The following is a 13,918-nucleotide window of genomic DNA, read 5'->3' as shown; positions in this document are numbered from 1 at the left end:
CACACACACAGTGATTTCTGACAGTCTGATGACTTACACTTCAACCTGTAGTTATTAGAAAGCCTTTTCCCTGAAATAATAGGAAAGTAAGATTCAATTGGAAGAACAGTGATGGCACCTGAGGGGGGGGCAGATGGGGGACATCGCTGGGCGGTGCTGTGAAAGCTAACTTTGCTAATTGCCTGATTGAGTCAGGTCCTCCAAGCGCTCCGGACAGTGTAGCAGTGGAGGAGATCACAGACAGCACGGCCCAGCTCTCCTGGAGTCCTGGCAGAGATAATGGAAGCCCCATCACCGGCTACATCATCCAGGCGAGGACCCCGTTTACTGTGGGATGGCAGGCGGTTGATACAGGTACCATAACACAGCCACGGAGACCACACCACAGGGCACCATGAGCTGCTGTACAAGAATAGCAGTAATTTCATAACACTCTGCCTTGCTATGAAAAGGGTATCTTGTGGTCTATTCCAGCAGTTCTCAGATTATGATTGTGGGGGATTTGGGATTTTTAAAAAATGTTAAATATGGCCACTTAAAGAATGAATCATTTTCTAAAGTTTTCAGGTTTAATGCATGTTTTTGCTTCCAATTGGCCCAGACAGATTTTTGTCTGTGATGAAGGATGTTTTACATAGTTACTGTTTCTGACAACCTGACGGCTTTGCATTAGGCAATCAGGGTTCCTGGAAAATGCACTTTAAGTAACTCCAAAGCTGCATGTACAATGATCTTATGCTCCAGATGGTGTATGCATGCACCTGATTATTCTTCAAAAAATAATGTTTAATGTTAGAATCAGAAAAAAAAAAAGAAACAGAAAATATCAACAAAAAAACTAACAATCGCTTAAAATGAAGACATCCCTATCTTTAGTTTTTTTTTCTTTTTTTTCGAATGTAACAATTTTATTTTTAAAGCCTCTGATTAGCAGTCTTAAACAGCAGTCACTGCTGGTTTGAAACATTTAATTTGAAACATTTAACATTACATGTGTCACAGTGCTTTGTACGAAAAAGCAAGTGACAAATAATGCCATTTGCAAGCATTATCTGTTACTAAAATAGATGTGCAAAAGCTGTCATGAATAGCTCCCTTCCCCCCGCCCCTTCCCTTGTCTTTTCAGTTGCTTTTTTGCTTTCATTTTACTTCAAGTGATGAGATTTCACTCTGTCCTGTATGAGACCAGTTCCGGAAGCCATTGACGGAAACACTCTGACGGCGACTGTGGTGGATCTGAATGCCTGGGTGGAGTATGAGTTCAGGGTGGTGGCCAGAAACAGTGTGGGAATGGGGGAGCCCAGCCCTCCTTCCATCAAGACTAGGACAGAGGATGCTGGTGAGTTGCATCATCTTGTTCAATTCAGTCCAATTCAGTTTGCTTTATTGCCATGACTGAATACATATTTTCATTGGCGAAGCATAGTACAAAAAAGTTTGCATACGTGAGCAACAGTACAGTGCTAAAGAAAAATATACTGTTTCTGCAGTGTTGCATGTCTATTTTCAGATACAGATGGGTGACAAATGAAAGGAAAAACAAACATAAAGTGTCTTATTAAGGTGTTGGGCCATCACAAACTGGCAGAACAGCTTCAATGCACATTGGCATAGATTCAACATATCTATGGAACTCTACTGGAGGGATAGGACACCATTCTTCCAAAAGATATTCCCTCATTTGGCATTTTGATGATGGTAGTGGAATAGTAGCAATGTCTGACACTTTGGTCCAAAATCTCCCGTAGGTGATCAATTGGGTTGGGATCTGGTGACTGTGAAGTCCATAGCATATGATTCATATCATTTTCATATTCATCAATCCATTTAGTGACCTCTCGTGCCCTGTGGATGGGGGCATTGTTATCCTGGATGAGACATCAGGATAGAAATGTTTCATCGTAGGATAAGGGTGATCACTCGGAATAACTTTGCATTGATTTGCAGTGGGAAGGGTTTCCCTATGCCAGGAAAATTCCCGCCACAGCATAACAGAGCTCACCAGACCCTCTCACTGTTCTCTTGGTGTATGCCACACATTCACTTGGCCACTTGTCGAGAATATGGTGAAGGATGACTCATCTGATCATATCACTTTTTTCCATATCTCTTTAGACCAGTGCTTATGGTTTTTGCACCACTGAACTCTCAAATGTGCATTTGTCTTTGTAATGAGGGGTTTATGCACTGCAACCCTACCATAATATCCCTCTCTGTGTAGTTGTCGACGGACTGTTCTTGCTGACACAGTCTGATTACGTCCTTCGTTGACATTCTCATTCCTTACATATTGCACTAATGCAGGAGCATCACGGTCATAAAATGTGTGGCCACAATTTCTGACTCTATTTACTGATGCCTTTCCCATAGATCTAAATGCAGATGACACTTTAGTCACTGTTCCTACTGATACACAAGCCAGTTGAGCAGTCTTTGTGACTGAAGCTCCTGCCATCTGTGCCCCAATAATGAACCCTCTTTCAAAGTCACTTAGATCTTTTCCTATAGCCATCTTTATCCAAAATAAAGGTAAACTTTGCCTGCTTAGCATTTTTATACATGCCACTGAGCATGCTAGGATGTTCATTGCTTAAGTGTATCACGCAGTATACCTGTGTGAAAGCATCTGCATTTGTTGTGTTTCTCCACTCATTTATTGAGGTTTTTCCTGTAATTTGTCCCCCATCTGTATAAAAGGAAAATAGAAGTGAAGACATGCCTGCATACCTGTACATACACAGTCACAACACTCCCTGTCTTTAGACCACTGTCTTCCATTCTGTTTGTGCCTTTCGCACACCAATATGTCCAGATGCATACCACACACACACACACACACCACAGTTCTTACATTTCATTTGATCCATTTGCCCTTCTGACAGAGTAGATATTACAAATATATCTTTGGATGCACATGAGTGGTCCCCAAACCTACAGTGGCAATATGCAGCACAAACAATTGTCAACCCGTATGGTGTTCCCTGCATATTTAATCTGAAATCCTGAACAGTGCAGGCCCCCCAAAAAAAGCATGATTTCTCTCTGCCTTTTTTCACTGTCCAAGGGGAGTGTGCTCTCGAATGGGAAACAGTATCATAAGTAAATGTGTAAAGCTATCACTGGAGACAGGGATGGGTGGCTCGCAGGCCGGGTGCATCAGTGCTCTTGACTGCATTATAATTTTGATCCTCTGGGTTTTTGCCATGTAGTCCCTGATACAGCTCCCACGGACGTCGGAGGCGGGGGTGGCACCAAATCAGAATTAGTAATAACATGGGAGGTAAGTCATCTGTCACATTTTACAGTTTTCTCCGTAGCTGGTTAATGGATTTGCTTAATTGTGTAGAATTGTGTGGGGCGTTTTATGATCTCAGCCAAAGCCAGCTCATCTACAGGCAGCCCTTGGGGCCCCATTACCTCCTGCAAGTGTGACTGAGCTCGGAAATAGTGTTTCATTGAAGCTTGCCCCAGCTGCAGTCCTGTGCCAGAGGTAGATTCACACAGGACAGGAGTATATTTATGCATGGGACACATGTCCCCCCCCCCCCCCCCACTTTTTTTTTTTTTCTGAATGACCGATTGAACCCCTTGAGCTGCTCACGCATCAGCAGCTCCACTTTATGACACACCCGCCAGCAAGCTGGTGATTATTTTACACCCTACAGACCACACGGTACTTCAGGAGAATGCTCCCACTACTGCAGGGGATGCATATGATGGTATGTTTTAGGTACTTGGCAATGTGGGTGAGAAGAGGGTGGTAAATCGTGGAACCCTGGTTCACTCAAGCTCAGCCTGCCCGAGCACAAGGACACGTTTTGGCTGTAGATTATGCAGATCCCTCTGTGGCCAGTTTTGTGGACTGAGGCTAGCTGAGTCTGTCTCTTTGTCTCTATGTGTTTTAATATCACTATAGTTTTGTGTTTTGCTCCCAGCCCGTGCCCGAGGAACTGCAAAATGGCGAGGGCTTTGGGTACATCATTGCCTTCCGTTCCCTGGGCGCGGTTACCTGGACGCGCGCTGTCATCTCAACCCCTGGGCTGGCCCGCTACGTGTACAGAAACGACAGCATCCCACCGTTCTCTCCTTTCGACGTTAAGGTTGGAGCGTACAACAACAGAGGGGAGGGGCCCTTCAGTTCAATAGCCACAGTGTTCTCTGCAGAGGAAGGTAAGAGACCCGCAGGCAGTGAGGAGCATTCTGGAACAGTCCTGATTCTGTTATGCCGCGGTGCATCTTTGAAAAGCATTGATGAAGACTGCTTTTAAGGACGCCATCCTCAGGGAAGTGCCAAAGTTATGTTAACTGGATATCAGTTATCACAGCATTATGTCTTCACGTCAGTGGGAATGACCACTTACAAAACTCTTGTGTGCTTCAGTGTTCATTTAATTTTGGTGTACCTTTATCTGATTCATGCTTGTCTCTGTAACTGTGTCAGTTACAAAAGTTGAATTCTCACCCCAGATCTTTTTATTTAGTGCCAAGCATCGGTCCTGAGAGAGTTGTGGCTAGAAGTATTTCTGCATCGCAAATTGAAGTAGCCTGGGCAGCCTTGCCTCCGATTTCGGAAAGAGTCCTTGGATACGAGGTACATTGCCTATTTAAAATGGAAATGAATTTCCAAAAGGAAAGTGAGAAACGCAAGGACTTTGTTTACCAGCATTTAAAGTTCATGTTGCATTTTCTTTACCATAACTGTCCCCTAGAAACATGTGAAAAAAATAAAAATATATGTGCTTTGGGTTTAAATGACTTTGCTCCCTTTGCAATGGCAATAAAAGCCTCCTTCCCTTTTCCATTTTAAAAATACAAAGAGTGGTATGCATTTTCACCCAGTGCTCTTTCAATTTCTGTCACCTCTGGTCCTTGGCGCAAAACTGCAGTGTTGCCATGGTGCTGATTATATTGTCTTGGAAGAATAGTGCTATTATGTCACCATGCAGGACTTTGGAAGGACATTTTAAAAAGGGGGAGAAACTAATTATCTGCATTCTGTGCTTGGATTCAGTGACAGCCTTTGTTTTGAAGTAGACTTGAAACAGACAGCAATGCACGCTGATATCACTTTTTTTGTTGTGTCATTGAAATATGCAAGAAGCTAAATATCGTCTAATTATTACCAAAATTTTAAAAGACTTTAATGTTCTGTAGCAGTTATTTTCATTTAAAAGCTCCCTTTTCAAACGTATGTGTGAATTTAATTTTAGTCTCTCTGCTTAGCTAGCATATTAGACAACTGAATTTCATGAAGGTGAACCACATATTCTACATGTCATGAGTATTTATAGACCTGAAAATGATGACAATAGGTATAAGGCTATTAATATTAACCACATCTCTCAACTAATGTTTGATTAATTCAGTACATAAAATATTTCTGTTAAAACAAACACTGCTATTAATTCCATATCTAGGCAGTTGGAATGCTCAGCCTATTTACTACAGTTGCAGATATCCTAAAAAAAGAGACAAAAGTATGGTCATTGTCATTTTTTTATTTGACTAGAGCTACCTTCCTACAGTTTGAACACCAAAGGCTCACTCTGTCTAGAGGGTATATAGCACACATATATTTCCCTCTAGAAGTCATCTTAATGAAATTAATAATATGAATGGTAGAGCAGTTATAATTAAGATAAACCCAGCCATTAGTTTTTTTTTTATTTACTTTGTTGAGTTTACAACGTGTCTCATTACAATGCCAATGTAAATATTCTCAAACATTTCCCCCCAATGAATATAAAATAAATACCTATTATGTTAAAACGAATATTAAAATCATTAGTTAATATATACTATGGGAATGAAATACATGCAATAAATTGTTGTAATTAGTTTGCAATCATTTTTTTTTTCCTTAAGTCCTCTTTAGGGGAAAAATGTCTTTAAGAATGGTCTCTTCACACAAGCTGCCATAATCTTTTTTTTTTCTCACTCTGGTGAAAGGTGATATATTGGGAAGATGATACCAAGCCTGAAACTGTGGGGAAAATGAGAATCTCTGGAAATTACTCTTCCCTTAACGTCAGTGGGCTCAAAGGAAGCAGTCAGTATTTTTTAGCCGTCAGTGCTTTTAACACTGCCGGAACTGGCCCTCAGTCCGGGTCTGTCAACGCCACCACTAAAAAGCCACGTGAGTCTCTGAAACAATACACGCTCCTGATCGGGTTACAGTCATGCCATGTAACAGCAACATTTACACATACACACTCGCACACATGCTAAGTGATATAACTGCGATAGTATTATTTTCCACATTATAAATTATCATAGATTAGGTGTCAAAGGGCATTTTCCAGGGAATTACATTCCTGTTGTCAAGTGACTGTGAATTTGATTTGTCAGGTTTCTATCCAGTTAGCAGCTGATGATGCATGACATTATTATCTGCTGACCTGTATTTGACTCTGATAACCTGATTTTCACAATGAATGGGGGAGGGGGGGGGGTATGGGCTATGGCCTTAGAGGATTGAGTCTGGGATGGTTGATGAGATGGACATTTTGTGAGTGAAGAGTGAAGTCACACATTTTGGGGGTTTTCTCTTATTCAGCCCCAGGACAGCCCCCACTGAATATAGAGTGGACTCTGATTGGCTCTCAGCTCACCCTTCACTGGGATCCTGTCATTGCCTTGGAGACAGAGTCAGAAGTCACTGGATACCAAGTAAGTGCAAAGAAGCTTATTTGCTGCCAGCCAAATGCCAACTTATAGTGCATTTGTAAAGGCAACAGCACCTGACATTTCCCTTGACTAATTAATTGAAGAAGTCTAAAGTAGACTTTTTGATTGCAGATTTCATTTCAGAAAGATACTTATAGATGTATTGGATGTCTAAATCGCAGATTTTCTCTTGACACAATGTCCAATGGTGCGGGGGTAATTGTGTGAGAAACATTTTGTCATTTTTGTGACATTTTATAAGGTCTGAGATCAAGTAGCTGAACTTGTGCTCTGCTGCTACAGGTCAGAACCATGCAGGATTCTGTTAAGCACAGAGTGTGTGCAGTTCACCTTGAACTAACTACAGCAAACAGTTTAGTGACGGTTTATGCTGGCTGAATACCCTTGTTAACACATGATCATATCTCTCAGTTTAACCAGAATTCCCACAAGCAATCTGTAATGCTTTTCTACCAGTGGGATGCATCCAGTAATTGTTTTCCCTTGCCTGGAATTATGCTTTTGTTTTTCTTCTAAAGGTCTCATACAGAAGACAGCGACATGGTGATATGAACGCAGTCGCCACTAACAGAACTACAGCAGAACTGACCCTTTCTGCCAATGACGACTATCTCGTCCAGGTCAAAGCCTTAAGTGAAGGAGGAGAGGGTGTAGGAAGTGAACCTATCCATATTCACAAATTAAGTAAGTTAACCCCACCCCCCCCCCTCCCTTATTCTCCCACTGTGTTGCTCCTTTGAGAGTTGATAAGGTTCTAATGATGACTCAGTCATCGTAATGGCACATTTATTTTGGCCTCCTCGCATCCTGTTTCATCTGTGTGTAATAGACTTCTTTTGGGGCGCAAGGAATCTGATCTTTCTAGAAATTCATGTGCAGGGCAATCCATCTCTGCCACCGGGTTATTATTCCTTGTTGACTGCACAGCTCTGCGGCATGCAGAGCAGGAGCATGCGCCCTCCACCGCCGTTCAGAATTGAAATGTGCTTCAGTCCCACTTTAAAGAGATCTGCTTTCCGATGCAATATAAAGCTTATCATTTCCGAATTCTTTAATGGCCTTTCCTGTTGAAAGCCATTAATAATGAAGATACGGAGGGCACTTTGTATTCAGCATAGGCCCTTGATTTATGACGCGCTGTCGAAAAAATTGAGGCAGCAGATACGCAGTCAGAGGTTTTTCCCTTCGAAAAGTAAACATTTTTTTTTGGTCTTAAATATCTGTAATATCGTGATATTATTATTTTTTTTTTCTGTTCCAGGCATGGGTGCGCGAGGCTCAGGAGCATCGGAGTCCATCTCCCTCTGCCTTGCACTGCTCTTCATCACAGTTGTCTCCACATTCAGGTCCAGTTTCATCTGAGCGCTGAGACAAAGGTCTCCAGCTTCATCTTAGCGTTTTCTTTACTCTAAATGTGTGAGCGGAGATATGTTCACCCCTCTGTGGTTTTATGTATATTTATGCATCTGAACTGGAATTCTAATTCATACGAAAAAATGCTAATAATAATATGGACGGCAAGTATGACATAGCGGGGTAATGCATATTGTAATTTGAAATGTTAAAAAATACCACAAATAATAAATTTGCATGCATGTTCTTATGCACTGTACCACCTTATGTCATATTTATGCCATCACACTAGTGTATGAAAAGGTTTCAGGATATTTATGCCAACTATACATATTTCCATACAGGAATACTGATGTCAACATTACTAATTTATTTGCCTCGAGGATCCTTGAAAAATACAAATGCCTTAATTCCATTTACATACCAAAGTAGTTGACAAAAATGCATATCATATTTGTTTCTGTTGGTGCCATTGTTTAAAAAAACACACTTTTAGGGTCATTGTTTCTCACAAGTATTCTGATAGGTCTGAAATAACATCCCAGTTGAGAGTTTGTATTGTAATGGATTCACCTAAAGGTTTATGTGTGGTCATTTAAGGTTGTCTGAGATGATATGATGAAAATCTTTCTAAATTCTTAATTTTAATGGATTGCATTTAAGATTAATGGAGTGGCAACAGTGTAAATCATCAAATATGTCAATGTGTGAACTCTTTAAATACCCTTGTCTTTATGTGAAAGCCAGTACCAGGCAGCAAACCTGCCAACTGTAATTGGAACTATTTCAGCCCCTAATTAGCTAAACGAGGTGGTAAAATGCAAAAAGCGGCCAAAGTTTGCCACTTTGTCATCTGTGTGATTTGTTTTGCTAAAATTGGATAGATCAGCTTAGCTTTATGACCCAGACATTGAGGTGTTTGCCAGATGGAGTAAAAGCAAAATACAATTTAAAAATGAACACAATGTATGCCATTTATATGTATGTCTTTATTAACAGGGACCAGGGCTAGAAACTAGTACAATCACCTGTGCCTCTAAACAAACTCACAACTATTGTTTCATAATAAAATATGTCCTTAAAGATTTTACAAAAAATGAAGATCCTCCTCACTGCACATTTGGTCAAATGTAATATTTTATACTGTGCTTTTTGGTTTATATATTATAAAAGCATAGTATGGTATATATTCTGTGCACAGTGAAGTGTTCTCTGAATTTAAGTCTATAGAGCATCTGCATGATGCTTTTTCATGTTTTATTTTTATTTTATTTTTTTCTTAAGACTCACTTTTGGTTCGAACACCACCCCTTTCATAATATCACCAGTAATTTGCTTGGGCCTGCATCAATGACACAGAAAATGACGACTTAAACTAAAACTAGTGCCTTCACTAGAAAATATGTGTATGACTCAAGTTACTTGGGAGAGCCATAAATCCCAACCTTATCAGTGATATTTAACTAAGCTAAGTTAGAAGGCTAAGAGCACAGATGTGAAATGCATTAATGATAACAGAGTGCTTATTAAAGATGCAGATACTGATAATCACAAAAGCATTGAATGCTGGGATGACAGGAGAGATGGACTGGGAATTCCTGAAAATTACCTTCTGTACATGTCTGGTCAACTACACACCCCAGCACAATAAATGTAAGCCCAGATCCATGGTGTGATTTATGAGCTGTTATCTAAATAAAATACACTATGGTGGGGGAAATCAAAATGAAATAAAAAATGGGAAAATTCTAGCAAATGTATTGGGATCTACTAGAAGAACCACAGCATGTCATGACAGTACCAGACACATGGATGGACAGTGAAAGAGTTAACAGGAAGGCTTTTCCTGGATGCTTCTGTGACCGGGTTGCACGTGGACTCCTGTTTTGTTAAATGTGGCGTGGCAAAGCCGTTCACTCAGAGAGACTGTGCCTTCCAACCTGGCTTTGCTTTGACAACATTTCGGGCAACGTCCGTGCATTTGCACTTGTTTTCAAAGTCGAACGAAAGCACAAGGAAATGAACCAAGGTGACACGATGTCCCGCGGTGTTCAGCCACTGGAACAAGGCCCGCGGGCCCCTGAGGCCTCCGGAGCCCGCACAGCGCTCGCCATGGCTGTCCTATCTGCTCCTCCAGTGCTTTCGCCGAGGCCTGTGTTCCTTGATTAGACTGCCGCAGCCGAGTCAATGGGGTATTGATTTTTCTCTCCTATTATTGCAGCTGTCACAATTCCGACGGCTGATTGACTGATGCCACTGTCCTGCTGTGGGTGTTGCTAGGTTATGGTTTCATATGTCCTCCTGCTTCCCTATCTCTGTTCTTCGACTTATTTTTAGAACGGCATTGCATACCAAAACTTATGTTTAACATGACTTTCACCCTTTTAACCAATGAAAATATTCAACTATGGAAAGACAAAAAACAACAAAAAAACAAACAAAAAACAAAGTTATCGGAAATGTAATATACGTGTAATAATTTTGAATCATGTTCCCTTGTTGCTGAGAAGTTGTGTTAACTCCATTGCTATTGTAATTTATCAGTACTCGAGTGATAACATTTTATTTTGTTATTTAAGTGGGCTCGGAAACTATATTAGATTATGGTCAGTGGGTTTGTAATACTTAGCACTTACAAATCTACCAAATGATGGAAATGAAAGTTTTCATTCAGTTCTTTAAAGGTCAAGTGTTGTGAGAGTGAAATTGCTGTTAAAGTAAACACGCCTAGAGCAGAGCTCTCATTAATAGCATGCTCAGATTGTGCAGTTTCAAGGTAACTGCACTGTTTGGGAAGGGATTCCAACACTGCAGGGCAAAGCAAAAATGAAAATATTTGCCAATACTAAAAAGGGAGTGAAACATCACTAAAGTGACAAAACAAAAAATGCTAAATTGCTTAAAAAAAGAAAACAAAACAAAATGATGTAAACCCGAGGGCACCCATTGTTATTCAGAACCCAAAAGAGGAACAAAGAAATAGTTTCTGCAATAGCATTCACCTGAAAGCCAATTTTTTATTCACTTGTGCAATGATGAACATACACATTCCAAAATGAGCTTTTGGTCTCACTTTATATTAAATGGGCAGTCTTTTACATTGGGAGTGCATAATGAAAAACCATGCTATATCTATGTAAGTAAATGTTTTGATGCAGTAATGAAGAAGAAAAGTTGACTTTGAGTTTCAGTGTCCCCTTCCTGAACATTTATGCCATCATTGCCGAGCTCAGATCAGACTTGTCTTGGTGTTCTTGCATAGGAATTACAATTACTCTGTACTTATTGTAGATTTTTATCTATTCATGTGTATTATAAGTGTCATAACTGCCCATTTAATGTAAGGGAAAGCCCAGTGTTCTGAGTTGCTTATACGAAAGAACATTTTTATGTGTATATTGTATTATCCCTCGTAAGCTATAAAATGAATTGGAAACAAGATGCTGTATCTTTGTTTATACTGCAGGCAATGATTCTAATAAAACTTTATGCTAAATATGTAAATGTTAGACCCAAAATGCAAGGGCACAAGGGTGTATGAAATATAACTAAATCAACTGGAAAATGGATTTAGATATGACACTGATACATTTCAGATGAAAATAAATGTCAAATAAATAGAAAAGATATCTCTGATACAGCATGACATATTGTTAAAATAATAACTTTAGCTATTTTTTATTTCTAATTGGCCATAAAAGTCTAACTTTGGTGAAACTTTATTTGACAGTGTTCATCATGACATTGAAATGACAATGCCATTAACGTGAAATAATACCTGTCATGAAGGGTCATGTCCTTTCATAACTATGAAATACTGTTGTAATGAAACAATCTGCAGTTTGTGTTACACAACTGATATAGCAGCATGTATAAGAAGGCTCACTGTTCCTGGGGTGTTATAACACAGATTCTCCATGATATTTTGAAATGATTATGCCAATAATTACTGTACTTGAAAGTTATGTCATTGTGTGTCAGCTTGTCAAATAGAGATACTTCATGCAAAACACCTTGTCATGAGTTTATATTTTTTATATGTAGGTACAGCTCAGTTCGCCTTGATAGATTATATCTATATATAATAGATTATGTATCGATGTCCATTTGCTGTGAAACATACCTTAACCTCTGTACCTCACAACTACAATATAAAATGAGTCCATTTTCTGGTCACAGAATTTTCAAGAATGGGTAAGGACAATGCAAATTAAACTTAAGTAACAACATGATCAGCAAAGTGACATGACCCTATCTTCATGGGAATATATCCACCTGTCTCTTTAAAGTGACTGTAGAAATTAATTTCAGAAGATATGGTTCTTCAAGAGGTTAAGGTATGTTCTACAGCGAATGGACATTGGTACATAATCTATCAAAATGAAATCAATCCAAAAACTAATGGCAATGTGTTTTGCAAGCTGGCACACTGACATAGCTTTTGGCTAATTATTGACATAGTCATTTTCCAATTGTGTGGTTTTGACACCCCTGACATAGTGATCCTTCTTTCTTGCAAGTTATGTCAGTTGTCTCTTAACACAAACTACTGATTGCTGATCATGTTGTTACTTAAGTTTAATATGCATTGTCCTTACCCATTCTTGCAAATTCTGTGACCTGTAGTTGTGAGGTACAGAGGTTAAGGTATGTTTCACAGCAAATGGACATCGATACATAATCTATCAAGGTGAACTGAGCTGTACCTACATATAAAAAATATAAACTCATGACAAGGTGTTTTGCATGAAGTATCACTATTTGACAAGCTGACACACAATGACATAAGTACAGTAATTATTGGCATAATCATTTCAAAATGTCATGGAGAATCTGTGTTATGACACCCCAGGCACAGTGAGCCTTCTTATACATGCTGCTATATCAGTTGTGTAACACAAACTGCTGATTGTGTCATAACACCGATATGTCATAGCTATGAAAGGACATGACATTTCACAACAGGTATTATGTTACGATAACGACACTGTCATTTCCATGTCATGACAACCTCTGTCAAATAAATTGCTGCCATCTTTTTTTTTTTTTACAACACTTGGCCTTTGATTTTAATACTGCTGTATTAATTCAATGCTTTGTGATCTCCATGAGATGACCAGTCTAAAATAGTGTTTTCATATTGAAAAGCAATTGGTTTGTCTTGTATACTAAAGTTGTGCATGTGAAATATTGTTTGGTGCATTTGTGTTGAAATTTTATAAAAACTAACTTAATAAAAATGTTTGCAGCTGCATAATGTTTGCTCACCGTGCATTTTTGTATAAGCTGGAAAAGACTCCAAATGCTCTTGTTTCGCTAGCTCAACAGCAGCTGCCTCTGGAGTAAGAAAAAAGACAAGACAATATGATGTGGAAATAGTACACATTCAGTAATGCAGTGACTTTAATAACACATCTGGCGTGCCTATGAAACGTGGTCTATAGCTTGTGTTAACATAAATATGATGCCTTCCATGCTGGTGATATCTGTATGTATGGCTTCGCCATAGAATTGACCTACCCCGCAAAAGACTTCTACAAGACTGCCAAATGAGATGGTCCAGGGTAGCATTTATCAACGGTAGAGGCCACCTGGCCAGGCCCCTGGAAAACAAACAGTTAAATTATTTTCAAGAATTCTTTTAAAACGAGGGAGATTGTGCTAAGAAATATTCCTTATTGATTAGCTAGCTGAATAGAGGAAAGCGATTTCATCTATGCGCAGTCAAGTTATTAGATTTCCATGTCATTTTCAGTTTATTGCAGTTTCTTCTTTCTTGCATTCACTTTTCATACATTATGGCCCAGCATAAATCAACATTCATCCATAAATTTGACTTGCAACCGTAAACTAAATTTTAAAAAGTTATTTTCTCCAA

General features: G+C 39.4%; 1 protein-coding gene across 2 annotated transcripts in view; it reads left to right on the top strand.

The window, feature by feature from the left end:
• The window catches only part of cntn3b (contactin 3b), a 66,809-nt gene extending 53,515 nt beyond the window's left edge, over positions 1-13,294 (top strand). For both annotated transcript variants that reach the window (XM_035386746.1, XM_035386747.1), the window contains exons 15-23: positions 196-354; positions 1,190-1,339; positions 3,210-3,280; positions 3,936-4,170; positions 4,482-4,591; positions 5,950-6,136; positions 6,557-6,669; positions 7,206-7,371; positions 7,949-13,294. In XM_035386746.1, the coding sequence (XP_035242637.1) occupies positions 196-354; positions 1,190-1,339; positions 3,210-3,280; positions 3,936-4,170; positions 4,482-4,591; positions 5,950-6,136; positions 6,557-6,669; positions 7,206-7,371; positions 7,949-8,049 (1,292 nt within the window). In that variant the 3' untranslated portion in view covers positions 8,050-13,294. The remainder of the gene's footprint in view (positions 1-195; positions 355-1,189; positions 1,340-3,209; positions 3,281-3,935; positions 4,171-4,481; positions 4,592-5,949; positions 6,137-6,556; positions 6,670-7,205; positions 7,372-7,948) is intronic.
• The last annotated feature ends 624 nt before the right edge of the window (positions 13,295-13,918 follow it).

This window comes from Anguilla anguilla, chromosome 13 (genome assembly GCF_013347855.1).
Source record: "Anguilla anguilla isolate fAngAng1 chromosome 13, fAngAng1.pri, whole genome shotgun sequence".
NCBI classification, from domain to species: Eukaryota; Metazoa; Chordata; class Actinopteri; order Anguilliformes; family Anguillidae; genus Anguilla; species Anguilla anguilla.
Note: the sequence above shows the minus strand (reverse complement) of the source record. Positions and strands in the feature narration are given on the sequence as shown.